Here is a 21015-nt window from a genome sequence, read left to right as displayed (position 1 = left end):
CAGGATGTCTAATTTCCAAAGCAATTAAGAGCGCGCCAATTGGGCTTCTGTAACTCCAGAAAATCCATTTCGAGTGTAGGGAGGTCATAATCCAACAGCATCTGCAGTCCTTTTTCAGCCTCTGAATCAGATTTTTGCTCAGGTCCCTCAATTTCAGCCAGAAATTACCTGAAATCACAGAAAAACACACAAACTCATAGTGAAGCCTAGAAAAGTGAATTTTAAATAAAAACTAATAAAAACATACTAAAAACTACTAAAAACATACTAAAAACAGTGCCAAAAAGCATATAAATTATCCGCTCATCACTTATTATGATCAAGTCTCAAATCATATGGTTACTTATAACCTTAATTTCAGAAATTATTTTATTAAAGATAATTAAGGCAAGTTTTGATTTATTAGATTTGAGATAAGTTATGATTTTTATGCAATTTCACAATTATTGGATTATTTTCTATATTCAATTTTATAAAGTTGGTAGTTGTGAAATAATAGAGATTTCCATATGATTTGGATTAAATGAGTAATATTTTAAATATTAATACTGCTACTTTGGAAAATAAAGGATTTAATTATATTATTTCTAATTATTTGATTTGGACATTTCGTTGAAAATAATTTGTAAAATTGATGAGTAAATAGTACTTTCTCTATATAATTAGTGTTGGGTTTAATTTGGGTTTCAATTATTATATTATTCTTAATTTTATTTGAAATTATCGAATTACCCCTAACCCTAATTTTACTCAAAAAACCCTAACCTTGAAACCCTACCCGGTTACCCGTTGTTTCCCATAACCCAGCAGCCACAATACGCACGGTTTCCTTTCTCCTTTTCCATGAAAGGAAGGAAACAGAAGCAGAAAGTGAAATTGAGGGAGAAGGAAGAAGGGGTCGCCGGCGTGAAGGGGGAAGGGAAGGGAGTTCACCGCGTCGCCATCGTCCTCAGCCACCTCACCGCAAGCTGTGCTTTGCAGCCCACACCCACACAATTTTCTTCACCGTGAAAGAAGAGAAGCTGAAAGGGGGACCTAAGAGAGCGAGGAACAGGCAAGAGAGCGAGAGGGTCGCGCCGCCACAGTCGTCCAGGGAGAACGCCGAGAAGGAGGAGCTGTTGCGCTGCCCAGAACCGCGTTCAACTCACCGCTGTTCAGGCTCCAAATTGCCGTCACCCTCGTGCAGTCGCCGCCATGAAGTAGCCTTGCATCCGCCGCCGTCTTCACAGGACTTGGGTGGTCGCGGCCGCTCCTCGTCGTGGAGCCCGTGTCGTCGCCGTTCAGCCATTGCCGAAGCAGAGACGCGCGAGGGAGATGGATGCCGCCAGGAGCATCGCATCACTGCCGCTGCCTATGCAGCCGTCGTCGTCGCCAGACTTATTGAGCGCCGCCGTCAGAAAGGGTTCTGGTCGCCGTTAATGGAGTTAGCCGGGATTGTTCCAAGGCTTTGCCGCTCATCCCGATCCTGCTCTGTTTTGGTTAATGCTGTTGCTATTGTTCTGGCCATCGAAAAACCTCGTTGTCGCCACCTCTGCTGTGGAAACAGCCGCTGAGTCTTCTATGATGGTAAGCTCTAACTCTGCTTCAGCTTCTTTATCCGTTAATTTCTCCATGGGCCATGAGAGTTGTTGCTAAGGCTGGTTGTGTCAGGAGTTTACCGCGAGTTGCTGTCGCTCTGGTCACCGTCTGTGACGTTGGTGTTACCAGAGCCGCCACTGGTGCAGCCGCTACTTGGTTCCCTCGAGTACGGTAAGCGTTTTGTTTGGAAGAGTCCTTTAATCGCTGTTTTATTATCATACGCTAATGTTTTGCGGCATTAATTGCTATGAGATTGAGTTTCGGTTATTATATGTTGCAATTAGTGTTGCTGTGGTTACCGCAAAAATGGCTTGGAGCTGAAGTTGCGGTTGTTGGTGATTTTGGTTTAAGAGGGGAGGTTCATGTGCCACGTTTGGTTTATAGAATTGCGTTGAGGTAGGGGCGTTTTCCAAAAACTGTGTTTTATGTATTGGAATTATTACATATGGATACTGATGTGAGATATTGTGTATTTGGTGATTGTATCTGCCTTATGTATTGTTTGATTGACTCGAATGATTATGGATGTTTGTTTGGCTGAATTGTTGTGCGGCTTGTGAAATGTAATCTTTTGAAGTTGATTCTTTAAAGATTTGAAATGAGTTTAATCCGTTGAGGATTGGTTTGAATTGAGTCAATTATTTTGATGATGTGAAAGATAGAATACTCTTGAAATTCAGCCTAGGTTGCTTTAATTGATTTGGTTTTGATTAAATGATTTGTTGCTGAACCGATTCTTTTAAACTTTGGAAATGAGTTAAATCGATTGATATTGAGTTGAATTTGAAATGGTTTCCTTGAGATATGCCACTGAGGCGACTGTTGGATTTAGCTTGCTTTTGAATTGATTTCTGGTTTTGAGCTGTTGAAAAGGAATGAGAAACGGTTTAGTTGGGACCCGAACCGGGTGGCAAAAGTCCAAGTTTTAGGGGAGATGCTGCCGGGATTTCTATAAAATCCGAGTCTTTATTGAAATGTTGTTTGGAAAAATGATGAGTTAAAGACTTCAACTATCATATTTGAATTATCAAGAAAGGGATGATTCATGCTTTTGAAATGAGTTATTAAAGAGAAAATTGTGATTTAGTCTTGCTTTTTAAGAAAGGCATGCTATCTCTTTCAGGAGATAGTTATTTAGATGAAACTTATGTTTTAAAGCTGTTTTAAATGTGACAAGGGTATTGCCTTTGAATTTGACTTGAGGGTCTCAATCAGAAGAGTTTCAATGACTTTGAAAGAACCTAAATGTTTATTGACAAGTTTCATTTTGAAATGTTTTGAGAAAGGTTTTAAGTACTCTTTGAATTCTGAATTCTTGCAAGACTAAAGCAATTTTGAACCGTTGAAACGTTCTAGAATTTATCATGGGGTTGAAGTTGGTTTTGCCTAAGTAAAGGAAACGAATTTGAAAGAAGTGAATGATTATATGACTCGGTTTGGCTTAGATCCTATTTTATTACTTAAATCGGAAAGCCAAGGTTTTAATGACTTTAAATGAATTTGGCAAAATGAGTTGTTATTCTCCCCTAAAGACTTGGAACTCTGTTGGAAAACTTCTGTTATAAAATCCCATTGTTGGATGGGTGATTTTGAATGCTTTGAAATAAATCCTTAACTTGCCATGGTTTCGGAAGTTTTGGAAAGAGAATGCCGAGAGTGGCTTTGTTTTAAAAAGGGGACTCACTTTGAGTAAATTTGGCTTATGAGCCTGAGATGATTTGAGAAATGAGATTTGTAAAGCCAAGGCTGAAAAGAGTTGAAACTTGATTTCAAAGTGAAGCGATTTGAGAAAAAGTGATTTATGGCTTAAATGCCGATTTTTATGAATTTAATGATGTTGGATGGTGGAAGTGCTGTTTTGTTATAGGCCGCAATGGCTATGTATGATTATGTATATTGGCTGGTTCTGGATTCAACCGTGTATGATATGAATATTGGCTGGTTCTGGACTGAACCATGAGCCGGATGGCTGAGATGGATGTTGATCCATGGATGAGAATGAATGCATGTATATGCTGAATTATTGATAATTGTGATTTGCACTTCCACTATCAGAGGCACGAGATCCCTGGAAGAAAGCAGTGGCTAGCCACCACGAGCTCCAGGTGGAGGCTCGAGACTCTGCTGACCCTATGTCGTAAGTGTGGCCGGGCACTGTGAAAGTCCCGGATGAGCTCGCCCCCGTAAATATTCACCAGTGAAGGTGATGGATATGGATTATAATTATGATCAAGTTTATGATGAGTATAACTCGAGTTGAAGATGCGCGACAGAGGGACAGACCAATGGTTAGCTACCAGAACTTGTCGGGTTGGCTCTATAACCGACAGATGATATCATCAGCCACTAGGACAGACATGCATCATATGCATCTATGTGACATTGTTTGGGTGTGCGTATTATACTTGGTTTGCCTTTGTGATTAACTGCTAATTGTCCTACTTGCTGTAACTGTTTGTTTGTGCTTGAACTTCCTATCTGTGTTTGCATCTGAGACTCTGTTGGATTGTGGTGATTGGTTGTTGGTTGGATTGTGTGGGCCTAGGGCCGTGGTTGAAATGAGATGGACCGATGATTGGTTTCGGTTTTGTGTTTTTGGTTCGGAAAAGTATGAAATGCTAATTTGGTTTAGCATGGTTAAACCTTTTTGAAAGGCTTCTGAGTTTTTGAGAATTGAACGGTTCCTCTTTAGAAAAGATTTCCGACTTTACTTTTATTGTAAACTGTTGTTTTTGAAAAGAGGCATAAGTCGGTTATTAATCACTGGTACGGTTTATCTTCATGTATCCTATTACAGTAATTCCCAAAAACTCTCTACTGAGAACCCTTTCGAGGATGATGTTCTCACCCCCCTACATTTTTTCCCTTTCAGGATATGGATGATAATGTCACAAAGAGTTTATTTCATTGTTGTTGAGATGATCTGTATTGCTTTATATTATTTATTGTACCCTCGCCTTTATCTTGATATATTCTGTAAGAGGGGTAGGAATGATATTGTACTGGATAATACCTGTAATATTACTTATATATATATGTATGTATATGGATGTACTCTTTATGAGTTTTGTAAGTTGTATGGTATCTATGGATGTATGTTATCGGATGAAAGTATTTTTGGGAGTGGATTCGCGGTTTAAAGTTTTAAACAGGCTCATATTTTAGTATTAAATAGTATAAGTATCGTCGTAATGTCCGAGCTACCAGAGTCGTGCAGCCGGAAGCATGAGCTTTGGTAGTTAGGGTATTACACTCGGGCCCCTACACCAATGTTACTCTTTAGTTTTTAATTACACTAATTTGATTCTTAAATTGAGCTTCGAACAATTTTCTATCTATTTCTAGCATGAATCAGCAATTTGATTCTTAAATTGAGCTTCGAACAATTTTCTATCTATTTCTAGCATGAATCAGCAAGTGGACTGCTGATGTGTCATTACCATTATTATGCTGTTAATTATAATTCTCCAATTTAGTCCCTATCTACATTGATAACTCTTAACGCTTCTTCTTCTTCCTTTCTAATAAATATTTTTGTGCTTTAGATGATGACAAATCTAGTGCATCTTCTTTACCGAAAACAAATGCAATATTAAATCTTGGGGATAGAAATATTGATCCTTGAGCAAACTACCTACAGATACTTTAGATGTGAATTCTATTAGCAAAGCAAAAATAGCTGGCATATCAGAAATTTAAAGAATTAAATCCAAATTTTTTTCAAAAACTTGAAAGAAGGGGTTCAAATAATTTGTCAGTGGAAGTAGTTCTTTCTCGAAAAGGTCTCAAATATTCAAACTCAAATAATGAGGAGGAATCTAGGAATAATGCTAAAGATTTGAAAAAAAGAAGCATTCTCAATCACGTGTTAAAAAGAGGCAATGATAGAAATCCAATTTCCTCCTCCTCTTTCTTCTTCTTCCAAAAATTACTATTTACTTAAGATCTAGCTTGTACTCAGTTCTTTCTGGTTTTGATTTGCACCGTGTAAGCAATATAGATCGCGTTTCACTCTCACTCTTCAACTCTTCAACAACCTTCTCTGATTTCGCATTCGAATACGAATTCTTCACATCCTTCAAAAACCCTAACTTTGCATCCCTTTTAGATACCCTTTTCACTTCTTCTTCTAAAACCAAATCTCTTTGTGTGCTTGCTTCACTTGTTTCATTCCTCTTTTTCTCTTCTTCTTTTTCTTCTTCTTTTTCTTTTTCACTATTCCATAGCGGCGAACTCTGTAACACCTTCACTATCATAATGTTACGCTTCTGGCTGTATTATTCTGATAGCAAAAAATATTACAACTACTTTATATATTTAATAATAAGGTATGAGCCTCTATGCTTAAATCTACCGATGGTTTCACTAAACACTTAAAACTTTTTCAACAAGAACAAACAACACATATTCACATACTTAATATTTATAATACATTATAGTATTACATACAAAACTAATTATAAAACATACTCCTCTGAATAAAACTCTAACTAACAAGGCAAGGGAAAAATAAATTCTAACAACCTAAGTTGTAAACATATTCTTCTATACTTTTGTAGCTCCGCACTAAATCTTCGCACCTGTAGTTGAAAGGGGTGAAAATAGAGGGTAAGAACTGGTAAATTCTTAGTAGGGTCGGAGTGTATTGTTATGTTCATTTTATTACCATAGCCAACAACAACAAGCAGTAGAATACATTTAGACTTAGCAAATAAAGGACACGGGAATTAAACAATCATATAGCACACCCACAATCACAAGAGACACACTCACAAATAAATATTTACAAACAAATACGATGCATGTCTATCCTATGGCTAATGAGCATGAGCTCATTTGTCGGTTGTATAGCTAAACCTGACATATCCGGTAGCTAATCCAGACACTGTCTCTTTGTTGCGCTTTAATATCATTAAAGGGAATACGTGTCCTATCACCATTAAAGGGAATTGCCCTGTCACCCTTACAACCAGAGAAAAAATGCAGACATACTCATCATCAATCATCCTCATTTATCATATTTTTTCAGTTTCATGATTCAAACATAGTTTTCATCATTCTACTTCCTCATCCCTTGTCCGGAGCAAATGGACAACGCCACTGCATCTTACCCGGTAATTCAAAACTTAAATCTCCTCTTTGTGACATTCTCCAAAAACTTTCAAAACCATTTCACTTAAAACCAAATCTTCTTTCCAAACTCAATTCTTCTTTCAAAAGACAAAAGAATAATCATTTATTAGTTAATTCCATCGGCAAGGCCTCTAGACTTTTAGGGGAGCGATAACCAAATCATTTAAACTAAAACATAATTCATTCTTTTCTTAAATAAATCAAAATAAAATAAAATAATTCTTCCATCCAAATTAACTGAAATAAAACTTCTCAAAATTCTTCTAAAAATTTCGGAAGCACCTCCCCTAAAACTCGGATCTTGCCACCCTTCTCGAGTCACATCCAAACCATTTTTAATAGCAAAATCTTTTACAAATCGAACCAATCCTAATATTAAATATCTTTCAAAATCAACCCAACTCAAAATTCAACTGCTTCTAAAATTAAATCATTTTTTAAAAAATTCAAAATCAACTAATATAATTCTTAAAACTTTTGAAAATTCATTTTGACCCTCAAATTTTTTAAAAATTACACTTTAATCACTAAACTTTTAAAAATTATATTTTAACTCAAAAACTTTTTTTTATTTAACTTCCAGCCCCAAAACTCTTTCTTATTTATATTTTGGCCACAAAATAGTCAAAACATGAGGGTTTTGTATTTTTCAAAGAACCAAATCAAACTCATCAAAAGTTCATCAAAATTACTTGATTTTTAACTAGTTTTTCAATGATTTTGATGGTAATCAGCGGCTAAGAGAATGAGGGTTGAATCTTAACCCCTTTTTTCGGTTCTATTACTTTCTGCCTTTTAAGATAGTCTCAGGAGATTTTTTAACTTTTTGTCTCATAACCAGTCATGAAATATTTTCTTTTTGTCTCGTAACCAGTCAGGAGATATTTTTTCAATTTTGTCTCCTACGCAACAGAAACGGGAATGGAGTAGAAGACAAAGAGAAAATCACACTCAGAAGTATCCTGGTTCATCTGCTAAGTGCAATGCAGCTTACATCCTGTTTCCATCACAACTGTGATGGAATTTCACTATAATCAGCTTGATTACATACACCAATTCTTCCTTAGGAACTACCCATTCCTATCCGGGACAAGTCCAGAATCTATCCCCAAAACTGAACTTGACTTGGTCACCTACCAAGCTTTCAACTGCAAAGTGCTAACCCAACTTGTAAGAGAATTCCCACAGGATCATGAAGCACAACACAGATGTACAAAGGAACTCTCAGACATCTATGCCTTTTTCTTTAATTTTTCACTTTCTGCCTTTTTTTTCTCATTGGTTTTTTCTTACAAATCTCACTCTGTTTGCCTTTTTCACCATGAGACTCAGACAGACAAAATTAAAGAAAAGAAAACAAAATGAAACCCATTGAAGGAGAAGAACTTTTGTTAGCATAGGGTAGATATGAGAACTCTGTGCTTTCTCTCATTGTCTCAACCCTTGGCCGTTCACCCTTATTATAGAAGGGAAACTTCCAAGGTTAAAACCGGTTCAACCAAGCCACCAATCGTCTTCTCCAACACAAATCTGGTTCGGACCGAGAGAAGAGAGAGGGAAAACCAAAAGTAAATCAACATGCATGTACCTCTCTCTCATCCCTTCTCATCAAGCTTCATCAATCTGAGCCTTCCATCTTGACTTTGTCCCCAAGAAAGAATTCTGACCCTTGATGAACTCTTGATCCTTGACAGCTCTATTTGTTCCATTTTTGCTTCTTCCTCTACGTAGCTACAGTAGCTACCTTCTGTCTTGGATGAACAAAAGTGGAAACGAGCTTCACTTCAGAGATCTTCTTCTATGACTGAAACGGATTACTACCACTTTTAGCATGGAGATCTTGAAACTTCTTCATCACATCTTGCATTTAGTGGCAAAAATCTCAGCCACGCCATGCTGTAGATCTTCTTTTCTCAAAGGCCATCACCCTAACCTTTTGCTTCTTCCTAGCTCCTCTCATGATTTCTCTGATAATTTTCACCTTCTTCTTTCCTGTTGACATGACCGAAGAAGAGAGAAAGGAGAGAGAAGAAAGAAGAAAACTTTGGAAGCAATGAATGAAATTAAACCAAATTAAATCCCACTTCTAATTCCCTATGCATAGTAACATGTGAAGCATTAAAAACAATCAAATCAATTTAAATTTTCTCTTTTCTGTTACCAATGCATGTAATTAAACCAATTGAATTAACTTTGAATTTCATTCCAAAGGGGAGTGGGTAACCGAACTAATCATGCTTCATTTCCTTTCTTTTCTTCTTCAATTTCGGACCAACAAATTGTTGGATCCAATGGAAGCATTGTATTGGGCTACTCAAAATTTTTTTGGCTCAATTCATCTTGCTAACCAATTAAATAATTCAGCCACATATCATATAGAGTTTTTTGCACAAGACTGAATATTTTCTCATCACATTGGGCTTATGTTATTTTTGGCCCACTACCAAAATCTGCACACTAACAGCAACATTAAACCACCAATTTGAATCACAAATTATATTAACAATATTTCTAATTAACAATTTTAAAAATGTTTGATCATCACCGTAATTTCAAGTTTTCCAAACTCATCAGATTTCAATAATTGCCACAGCTTTTAATTTAATCTCGCAACCATCAAAACTCATCAAATTTATCTTGAAATACCACATCACATCAGCTCCAAAATAATCAAAATACCCCAAATGGCTATTCATACATAGCCGAACTAAAATCTCAAGCAAACAATAATAATTCAATAAAAATTCAACATAAACTTAATCAAACTTTACGATAATCAATCAAGTCAACATTCACATATCAAATTTACATTTAATTATTATAAAATTACCAAACTTTACCTCCGTACGAAATAAAAACAACGAAAATTTTAGAGAAGCTTTTTAACTGAGCTACTGAAAAAAAAAACGTCAGAAATCGTCTATACCTCCTAAAACTCCAATTGACCGAACTCAAGAGAAAGGGGAGCTACATCACCGTCAACTTCTACCGAAAAAAAAAGTGATACCAATGTATAAAGGAAGAGGATACGAACACTTTTATCGGATTAAATTTTTTATTGGATTATCGTCAGTAATTTGATTGATAATATGTAAAATAAAACAAACTCAATATTAAAGGTTCAAATATTTAATGTGCTACCAAATTAGTAATCTTCTTAATAATTATGAGAATATATATAATATTAAAAAACATTTCAAATTTTATTAATTTAATATATAAATACTTCAATTATTTATATCCTAGTCTTACCATCGATATATGTTCATGCATCTCTACACGATTGTTTTAGATGAAAACATGATGTGTGTTTGATTCGAAATAATATATAAATACAAAAACTTCATGGGATCATCAAGAGTTTATATGGAAAATTAATATTGATCACCTTGTTAGATATTTATTCCACGTTATTTGATCCTTCCGTTTTCATATGGCGCTTCCATTTTCTATCAAAACTTTTCTCTTCCTATTCGGTGATCAACATATACAACCTTCAACTATAAGGAACTTCAAATATATAGATCATCATATCAAGTCAATAAAATACCAAAGGGTTAGATTGTCTTTGATTTTCTTATTGCTAACACCATGATGAAGTATTACTTCTCAAAAGAAATAAGGTGTTTTTTCGAAGTGAAGTATGTCATATATGTTTTTAATCATGACAGTATTTTGGAATTCATGGTGTCAATAATGAAAGCAAACCTCTCCATTGTTAGGTGATAATTAATACTGCAAAAGTTTATTTTCCCTTGAAAGCTTCACCATTGCTGGCTTTTACGTTATCCTCAAATGTTGTGGTGAACTTAGGTGAAAAATAAATGAGATCTAATTAAAGTATGTTACAATGATGTGTTCAATTTGGAACTTTTCATATGGTACAAAGTACAATAGTTAGTTCCAATTTCTTTTTTTTTTCGGTTCTCACGGTATCTTAATGACTAATCCGTCCCATCACTAAATACTAAGCTCCATTTAAGAGTTTGTCGTTAGTTAATGAATTATTGGCTTGCTGCATTCACAACACGACGGAATTCGAACTTCCAATACTTATTTAAAGTTACTAGTCCATTAAACTAACCCAATTTTGTTTATTATAATTATCTTATGGACCAATACTTTTCGTCTTAACAAGTTGGGCCTGTAATGGGCTTCAATGCATCGTTGTGACCTATGAGATGGGGGTTATTGGTACTTGGTAGGTGAGATAGGTGAAGCGTTGAGTCTGTCTATGTTTGTAGGATTTGTTTTAATGATTCTCTCTCAGCTTATTGGGCTGAAAATATAGCATCATATTTCTTTTTGTTTAGTGTTTAATTTTCAACTGCATCACATCTTAATTTTTCATATGCAAACCAAAAAAGGCCTCATTATTAGGCTATACTATTGTTGCGATTTTGTGATCTCTGAGGTAAGTAAGTCATAATAACGTAATTGTCCAAAAACAAAAACAAAAAAACCTTAGGCTAGACACAAAATCGTATTTGATAGGGAGACAATATGTCTAGAGACATGAGCTAATATATTTTGTGTCAATCCTGATAGGAAAGATACAGAGACACTAACAAGAGATTCAACTTATTTTTTATTTTTTTATTATTCTTGTTAATTTTTTATAATTATATTTTTTATTATTATATTTTTCGTCTCAAATTTTTTGAATAAAAAAATAAGAATAAATTATATTTTCATAATTTATTCTAATTTATCACCAAACAGGATACAAGAGCACAAAATATTGTGTCTGTGTCTACTCCGTTTGGTTGATGTATATGATGAGACATAGACACAAAGACACAGACATACATGGACATAAAATATTTATGTTTATGTATTGTGTTTGGCAAAAATAAGAAACAAGACACACATATTTGAAAAAGACTGAATTACTCTTTATTCAACCACAAGTTTTGCCACCATTACTGTACACTCATTACCCTTAATACTACATATCATCACCATTAAATTTTTATTTCTTCTAATATTTTTTATTTCTTTCAATATTATCTTAAATTATTATTTAAATATTAAATATATATTTTTTTGAAAAAAATAGAAAATTAAAGCTTAAATTTTATCAAAAATTAATCAAAATTTAAATAAACAAAAAATTAAATGTACAATTTTTTTTCTGAAGAAAATAGAATGATAAATTTGATTGTAGAATCTAAAAAAGGAAGAGAAAAAGAGAAAGGTTTAGGAAAATAAAAGGACAAATTTTAAAAATTAATAAGGATAAAAGAGTAAAAAATTAGTGTTTCACAAGTCTCACCAAATTGGAGGTATACAAATTTAGTATCTTCGTGTCCATCTGTGTCCTTCCATGTCCTTCGAAAATCTATATCCCACCAACTATGAAGCACGGATTCTCTCATGGTGCTGGCGTATCCGTGTCGAACACGAATTATGGCCCGATTAACCAATTTTTTCTTTATAATTTTAAAATATTCTAAAATTAAAATAAATCAAAATTTAAATTTAAAAATAAAATAATTAATAAATCAAAACCTAACTCTATTTACCATTTGTCTTTGATAGCTTACTTACTCACTAGCTTAGCCGTTCCTGGTTCTCTGCGTTATATTGAAGAAGAAGAAGAATAGAAGATACAGAGGTTGAAGACGAACTGAAGAACTACATTGTGTGGTGCGTGGTGTTTGCAGATGATGGAAGCTGTGGTGTTTGTAGATGATAGACTTGGAGGAGAAAAAATTGATACATTTTCTATTAGCGAGATGATAAGAGTAGATTAAAATTTTTTATTTTTCTAATAATTGCATAATTTTAAGACTTTTTTTGCAATTATATTTACTCTTATATTTACAATATGATATTTTATTAATTTAATATATTTTTTTAGGGCAATTTACCTAATTAAATAAATTGTGTGAATCGTTTATCTGTATACATAAAACAGAAACTTCTTACGTGCATGTGTAATTTCATTTTTATGTAAATCATGGGAACCTACCACGGTTTCTAATTTCAACGTAAACCATTGGAGGCTATGAGGGTTTATGGTTGGAAGAGATTGGGCATAATCCGTGGCTACCTACCACAGATAAGGAAGAAAAAAAACTTAGACATAAACCGTAGTTGCTTCCCACGGTTTATGAAGAGGAGGTCTTGAACGTAAACCATTATTTCAACTCTCATTTTTGTTGATCACTTTGATCCATATCTACTATTGTGTTAATTTTCGAGTTATTAAAAATTTGCTAAAGAAATTTTTTCTTCTTCTTTGATTTAGATATCTAGATGTATACCTATTATATAGATCCTTATTATTTTTCAGACTTACTTATTAAGTCATATTTTATTGCTTTCAGACAAAATTTAAGATATCAAATATTCAGATTTTTTATTAATCAAATTATAAAATTTGCCAACAATTATAAAAAAATAATATCAAATATTTTATATCTTCTTAAAAGAGTAATATTATATAAACATTACTATTTTAGCTACTATTAACATATACAATTGAATATAAAAATATTATATTGTTGTTGAATATTTTCTCTATTCTTAACACTTATTTGTAATAACTCTTAGTATTTTTCTAGATTTAATATGTCAACTTCTATGTCTCTAACTAATAAAATTATTAAGATTTTCTTAAAATTTCATTTAATTTAAAAACAAAATTGTAATTTTATATTTTATATTTTTTTCTAATATTTTTAGGAAATTAATTTTTATGTTTTTTAAATTATAAATTTGAGATAAAAAAATAAAAATTTTAATAAATAATAAATTATTAATAAATAAAAATAAAAATAAAAATTTTATAAGTTATTTATTTTTTAATGTATAGAATAATAAAATTTAAATTAATTTAAGTATGATACTAAAATTATTATATTGTTATTATATGTAACAATTAAGATAAAAATTTATAAATATTTTTAAATTTATTTTTTTTTTAATTTTATTTAATTTGAAGCAGATATAAAAATTTAAATTTAAAGAACTATTTTTCTTACATCATTTTAATTACTATTTTTTTTTATTTTATATTTAATATGTTAAATCATATTTTGTTCCATTATTTTTTAAAAAATTTTCATTTTTATTTTTATTATTTTTTACTATTCTTCATACACATATTTATCATTTTTTTTAATTAAGTAAAATAAAAGTAAGTAGAGAGTACTACATGTACTCCATAGAACAGAGAAAAAGACAACATGAGTAGAAGTTATGTGTAGAATAAAAAAGTAACTTTACAAAGAAAAAAAATTAACTAATAATTACATTTTTGACCAAATTTTAAGACGACAATTATATTAAACACTATTTATCAATAAGATTAAGATGGAAAAATAGAAATTGGACACTAAACTATCCTATTCACTTTATATATTGTTATAGATTGTTATTGTTAGTAGAATTATTCTTGTTGGTATTGTTGTTATTTCTATTGTGACAATAATCTCTTTACCAGCTTGAATCTCACTCACATATATATAGAATTTCTCTTCTCATAAACCGTTGCAGCTAACAAATATTTATGCCTACTCAAACTCCTTCATAAACCGTTGCTGCTTACCATATTTTATGTGCATTTACCTCTCTTAGTAAACAGTGATAGTTTGCCACGGTTTATGATACATTCCATTCACAAGTAAACCGTGTCTAGTAGCCACGGTTTATGTATTAAATTGAAACCGTGGTTGGCTCTAACGGTTTATATAAACATAAAAATGCACATGCACGTAAGAAACTTCTGTTTTGTGTATATAGGTAAAGGATTCACTCAATTTATTTAACTAGGTAGATACGTAGCCTAACAAAATAAGTATTAGTTAACTTTTTTTTATTAATTAAATATGTAATAATCAAATTAAATTAAATTAAATTGGTCTACTAATTAGTTCACTAATTGATTCAATAAATATTGACAGTTTAAACCGAGTTAATTAGTTAATTATTTTTATTAATATAATATTATATAATTGAATATTTATACAAAATTATTTGGTAGTACTAGGGGTGTGCATGGGCCGGGTGAAACCGGGTTTGATGTGACCCAGACCCGGCCCGAAATATATACCGGGCCTATTTGTTAGACCCGAACCCGACCCTAGACCCGATGAAATCTATACACTTTCGGGCCACGATTATACCGGGTAAAAACCGGGTGAAAACCGGGCCGTTAACATTATATTACCTTGAAAGTTAGCATGTAAAAATATCCAAATTTCCAAGACTCCAACTATTATTTGACATGGTAAAATTCACTTAGAAAAATATAATAAGAACCAACTTTTCTCTAAAATTAAAGCATAACCATAATCAATACTAATATTGCCTAATAACACCAAATATTTAAATCAATACAAATAACATAAGATTATGCATTAGTCTAAAGTCTTATGCATTTTAAATATAAAACATTAACTTATAGTCTTATATATAATGACTAGTAATACAAAATATTAAGGTTTACAATACTTAAATTTCACATAACAATAGGCATCATCCATCATTAATAACACAAAATATTAATTGTGTATGATGACCGGGTCACCGGGCCGATTTCGGGTGACCCGAGATATGGCCCGGACCCGACCCGAAATAATGACCGGGTCTATTTTTAAGACCCATACCCGGCCCTAGACCCGATAAAATCACACCAAATTAGCCCCAAAAGTGTTCGGGACCGGGCCGGATCTTCGGGCCGGGCCATGCACACCCCTAGGTAGTACATTAAAATTAGATTGTAAATTAATAATGTAAAACACTACTGCCAAAAGAAAGTTAATAATGTATATCATCATATTTTGGTTAAAAAAGAAAAGAAAAGTCCCCTAAAAAATTTTGTAAATCAAGTTTCAATTTGTTACGAATCACTTTTTATATTTTCGTTTTATTGGTATTGTCATTGATATTTAATTATTTATAGAGCAATTGATGTTTATAAAGCCGCTACAAAGAGTAGAGAATTAGATTGTGTGTAAACCACCGTGATCCATCCTAGTTTATGATGTACGTTTCCATTTCTTTTGACAGTAGTAGTTTATGCATTTTTTCTATTTTTCAGGTAAATCGCGATACAAACAACTTTTGAATACCTTCATCATTTTTCATTTATTGAACTTGTATAATAATTTTTAAATTATTTAATTTTGTAAATTATCCTAAATTAGTTTTCACTTATTAGTTTGTAAAAACTAAAAAGCATTGACTTGAAATAAATATTAAAAAAAAAAAAGGGACGACACTTTGATTTGGTGGTGACTGGTGATGAGGCTTGGCAGAAGCGGGCGATCTGCGGTGAAGCAAAGAGCAAAAAGTGAAGAGTAGAGAAAAGAGGAACGCAGCGAATCACAGAAACTGAGAGAGATAGAGTTCGGAATTGTATGCTGCAATGCCTCATCGTAACAACCCTGCGCCACTTCCCTTAGTGGTCACCCTAAATTGCATCGAAGACTGCTCCATCGAGCTCGAATCCCTAACCGGCGTCGCCGCCGTCGAGCACGTCCCCCTCAGCCGCCTCTCCGACGGCAAGATCGAATCCGCCGCCGCTGTCCTCCTCCACTCCCTCGCCTACCTCCCACGCGCTGCCCAGCGCCGCCTCCGCCCCTACCACCTCCTCCTCTGCCTCGGCTCCTCTGACCGCGCCGTCGACTCCGCACTCGCCTCCGACCTCGGCCTCCGCCTCGTCCATGTCGACACCTCTAGAGCTGAGGAGATCGCTGACACTGTCATGGCCCTCTTCCTCGGCCTCCTCCGCCGCACTCACCTCCTCTCCCGCCACGCTCTCTCCGCCTCCGGCTGGCTCGGTTCCATTCAGCCGCTCTGCCGTGGTATGCGGCGGTGCCGAGGACTCGTACTTGGCATCGTTGGCAGATCTGCCTCCGCCCGGTCGCTTGCAACTCGCAGCTTGGCATTCAAGATGAGCGTGCTTTATTTCGATGTTCATCCGGTACCACCACCTCCGCCTTCTTCTTCAATTGCTGGTTTTCCTTTTTAATTATATTTATTTGTTGTAAAAAAAGTGAATTGAAGGAATGTCCATATTTTGAAATTTGAACTGGTCAGTGGTGTTTCCTTCTGTGGATTTCATGCTTTCATTTAATAGGTTCGTATATTCTTCTTACATTTGATGCAATTGGTGTTTGGCAGCTAGGATTCATGATTAGGATGTTAATTTTAAGAAATGGTCGGTTTTTTTTACTCTGCTTTCTTAACACGAGGCTTTTGGTCTAGTTTGAGATCTCCTAGTTTGGATTTCATGGTGTAAATGTATTTGTGAGTGATGGAGAGTGGATTACGAGGAAGGTAGTAAAATAGGTTCCTAGGAAGTAGGAAGGTAGAGGGAGATCTAGAAAAACTGTAGAGAAAACTCTTAAGAGAGACTTAGAATTTAGCAGGACAATATGTCATTGATTTAATGATTCATGACTTTATGTTGTTGACCACCTGGTGGAACAAGACTTTGTCGCATATAATTATGAGTGACAGTATTGGTGAATATGTGAAGATTGTGATGCTTTTGTTTGAACATGAGGCTTGGGTTTTGCATGATTGGTTATGCTGTTTAGTTTATTCATTTCATAATGTTGTTATGCTATTCCTTGACATTGTGAGATTAAGGTCCAACTTTGTTATAATTTTCGTTGAACCTTCTTTACTCTGACTTTCAGCAATATGTGAATGATATCTTTGCTTAGGATTCCTTGTGGGTTAGGGCTTTTGTTGCCTTAGCATACATGTCACATACTCACATGTGCATATTACACAATTAAATAACTAGTATGCATAAAGTGACTGTTTACTTCTTGGCTTTTGCTGATGGGGATGACCAAGGGTAAGGCTTGGATTTGTTGTAGTCTTCCACTTCTAGATGTGTATCAGAGTCTTATAACTTGCATCGCTTATTTCCTTGGAACATTGGTAATCAGTAGCAACCTAACATGACATGCACTTAGTACTACTATCCAACTCCCGTCCGTTGCAAATAGTAAGCCTGAACAGCACAATTGCTATTATTTTTGGCTAACTTTTTCCAGCACCTTGCACTTGCAGGGAAAAGGGAAAGTGAGCTTCCCTCCAGCAGCACGAAGAATGGATACTCTTCATGATTTACTTGCTGCAAGTGACCTTATATCACTCCATTGTGCTCTAACAAATGAAACAATGCAGATCATTAATGCTGAGTGTCTTCAACATGTAAAGCCTGGTATGTATACAATTATACATATTTTAGAGATATTTATTTGAATGTTAGTTATTATGTTTGAATTATCTTAATTATTGATGATATTCCGATATTTCAACAGGTGCTTTTCTTGTAAATACGGGTAGTAGTCAGCTTTTGGATGATTGTGCTGTAAAGCAGCTCTTGATTGATGGAACCTTAGCTGGATGTGCTTTGGATGGTGCAGAAGGGCCCCAGTGGATGGAAGCATGGGTATGGTAACTTTAGGTTTTGAATTCTTTAACTTTCAAGGTATTATAGGAATTTGTAAATGTCTAACCAGTTGAGTATTTTCTAACTTACGTATAATGTTTCAGAGGGTTGAACTTTAACGTCTGTCAAGTGAACATAATATTCTCTCTGGCCGCATAAAATATCATATCATATATTTTCTATATGAGGTGATATATGTTTGCTGTTTTTTTCACTATATCCATGTAGTTGCTGTTTGTGTTTCTTGTTGTGTTTGAAATAAGCAGCCTTTAACAAGTTGCCACCCTAGGCTGTCCAAAAACTGATGAAGAATAGAGTTATTATAAATGATAACAGTGATCTAGCATGTATGCAAGCTCTGGTCCAAAAACAGGACATTGTTCAAATTGATTTTGGCATTTGATAATTCTCTATCAGAGAAAAAAATGAAGCAAATGAAAAACTGTATTCTGAAGATAAAGTGTAGGTTTCGCAAAAGTTGGTCAGCATAAATTGGATTATCTACTTATATTGTATATTTCTCACTATCTGTTAGCATAGAATAGTAAAATATAATAATGAAAGATGCTAACATCTATTGCATGTGTGCTTCAGGTTAAGGAGATGCCTAATGTGTTGATACTTCCACGAAGTGCAGATTACAGTGAAGAAGTCTGGATGGAGATAAGGGAGAAAGCAATATCTATATTACAGACATTCTTCGTTGACGGGATTATTCCAAAGAGTGCCATGTCTGATGTGGAAGAAGAGAGTGAGGTGGATGATGAAAATGAACAATCTGATCAACAGTACAAAGAAAATTCTCTACAGATTATTGTTAGAGAGCAACTAGATGATGTTCAAGTAAGCCCAAGTCCTGAAACCTCCCAAAAGAAAGGAAGCATTCAAGTAAAAGAATCTTCATCCCAGAACCAGGTTTCAAGTTTGACTCAGAGTACATCCACTAGATCTGAAGGTAGGCGCAGCAGGTCTGGTAAAAAGGCCAAAAAGAGGCATACACGTCAGAAGTCCCAGCCAAAACCAGAAGATCCATCTGCACTGGAGAAAGAAGGCACATCTCAGAGAGACGATACTGCCATGAGTGGCACAGATCATGCCCTAAGTTCCAGCTCTGAAGATTCAAGAAGTAGAAAAACTCCAATAGAATCGTTGCAAGAAGCAACTGCCACTTCAATTCTAGTGCCAAGCATGAGACTTAGTGGAAATTGTACTGAACTTTTAAGAGATGGATATGTCATAGCCCTTTATGCAAGGGATCGCCCAGCACTTCATGTATCAAGACAGAGAGTTAAAGGTGGTGGTTGGATTTTGGATTCAATGTCAAGTGTGTCAAAAAGAGACCCTGCTGCACAGTTCCTCATAATCTTCAGAAGCAAGGTTAGTTTTACAGAAATACACCCATCCAATCAGCTTGGTTCCAGCTTGCTACAAATAATAATTTAGAGCGGTATATCCTGTCTTTACTTTTAGCTTTCTAGTTGTAATGCAAACTAGCTGATATCAGAGTGATGCATTTATTTCAGGACACAATTGGCTTGCGATCTCTTGCAGCTGGTGGAAAATTATTGCAGGTAACTGAATAGAATGCCAAAAGTTTCTTAATTTAAAAAATTGTGGACTCGACAGTTATGTTAATTACTAATTCTTTTATGTACTATATTGCTACTCTAAATATTCTATTTCAGATAGTAGCTAGAGATTTTTATGCATGGTTCCTTCCCCCAATTTATATTCACATTGCTAATGCAATGAGAGCATTTTAATTTGGTTACATGGATCCATTTGATTTTTCAGATCAATAGAAGAATGGAATTTGTATTTGCTAGTCATAGTTTTGATGTTTGGGAGAATTGGACGCTGGAAGGTTCCTTACAGGAATGTAGACTGGTGAACTGTAGAAATCAATCAGTAAGTTCTCTTTGTCATCTTATTATGTTGCTGTTCACAACATATTGGTATAATGGTACAAGAATCATATGTTTCCCCTTTAATTTGCTAGCTACTTCTGAAACAAACTTAATTGGCTGCATTTTACATTGAGGATTTCCAAAATAGTTATTTGATTTATTTCCTTTACAAACCTATCTTTTTAGATTCTTTTCACATCCATATACAAGAGCATTTGTGTTGGTGAGGTCTAGAAGACATCTTAGTTCCAAGGAATCATTGTGTTTCTTGACTTACCCTTTTCTTGCAAAACCTCATTGCAAACTCGATGCATTGGGAAATTACTATTGTCTTATATTTGGTGGTGTGGTTATGGAAGATATTGCCTTTGAATGAAGTCATCATTCCTTGACATCGCACTGTTCTAATCAACCATTACATTATAATTACATTCATTTTGGTCTTTCATTATTTTATGCGTTATTTAAAGGGCTGTGATAATATTTAAGTTGGTGATTTGGTTCTTAAAATTTCTTCAACCTGATTAGTTTATCTTCGTTGATACAAATCCATAGGCTGTTTTGGACGTGCGTGTTGAGATTTTGGCAACTGTAGGAGAAGATGGAGTAACTCGTTGGATTGAATAGACTAGTATGGTGAGTTTGAGCTTATTTCCTGTCTGGGTCTGTATTATTTAAAACAAAAGTGATGAGCTTCTAAATCTTTCTTGTGCCCAGCGGTATTTGATCTCCAAAAAGTTTCCTTATGGGAAGATTGGAATGTATTTGTAGTGTTGAGCAGACCTCTCTTGGTGATTTTTTCTTCTTCCCTTCTTTCTTTTTTACTTCCTCCTCCTCCTCTTTCTCCTCCTTGTTTTCTCTTTCCTTTTTTTACTTTTTTCTTTCTTTTTCTTTTTTGGGGTGATGTTATCATTGATTGAGGAAATCCATGAGATTATATTGAGTGTGATGAAATCTATGCCCTCATTGCCCTGA

At 34.3% G+C, this 21015-nt stretch overlaps 1 protein-coding gene across 2 annotated transcripts; it reads left to right on the top strand.

Annotated features, from left to right (window-relative positions):
- The first annotated feature begins 15644 nt into the window (after positions 1–15644).
- On the top strand, positions 15645–21015 carry LOC112797521 (C-terminal binding protein AN). 2 transcript variants are annotated; one of them, XM_025840506.3, is made up of 8 exons: positions 15670–16645; positions 17749–17902; positions 18003–18133; positions 18728–19510; positions 19657–19704; positions 19928–20041; positions 20596–20676; positions 20758–21015. In XM_025840506.3, the coding sequence occupies exons 1-7, from the start codon at positions 16088–16090 to the stop codon at positions 20665–20667; spliced, it is 1860 nt and encodes a 619-aa protein (XP_025696291.1). In that variant the 5' UTR covers positions 15670–16087; the 3' UTR covers positions 20668–20676; positions 20758–21015. The 2 variants fall into 2 exon arrangements, with proteins under 2 accessions (XP_025696290.1, XP_025696291.1); XM_025840505.3 differs by having other exon boundaries at positions 15645–16645; positions 20596–21015.

This window comes from Arachis hypogaea, chromosome 4, assembly GCF_003086295.3.
Source record: "Arachis hypogaea cultivar Tifrunner chromosome 4, arahy.Tifrunner.gnm2.J5K5, whole genome shotgun sequence".
Taxonomy (NCBI): Eukaryota; Viridiplantae; Streptophyta; class Magnoliopsida; order Fabales; family Fabaceae; genus Arachis; species Arachis hypogaea.
This window is presented reverse-complemented; position numbering and strand designations above follow the sequence as displayed.

Coding starts and splice junctions, on each gene's coding strand:
- LOC112797521 (XM_025840505.3), top strand. CDS start 16,088: ATGCCTCATCGTAACAACCCTGCGCCACTTCCCTTAGTGGTCACCCTA. Junction 16,646..17,748: donor TTTATTTCGATGTTCATCCG/GTACCACCACCT, acceptor TTGCACTTGCAG/GGAAAAGGGAAAGTGAGCTT. Junction 18,134..18,727: donor CCCAGTGGATGGAAGCATGG/GTATGGTAACTT, acceptor TGTGTGCTTCAG/GTTAAGGAGATGCCTAATGT.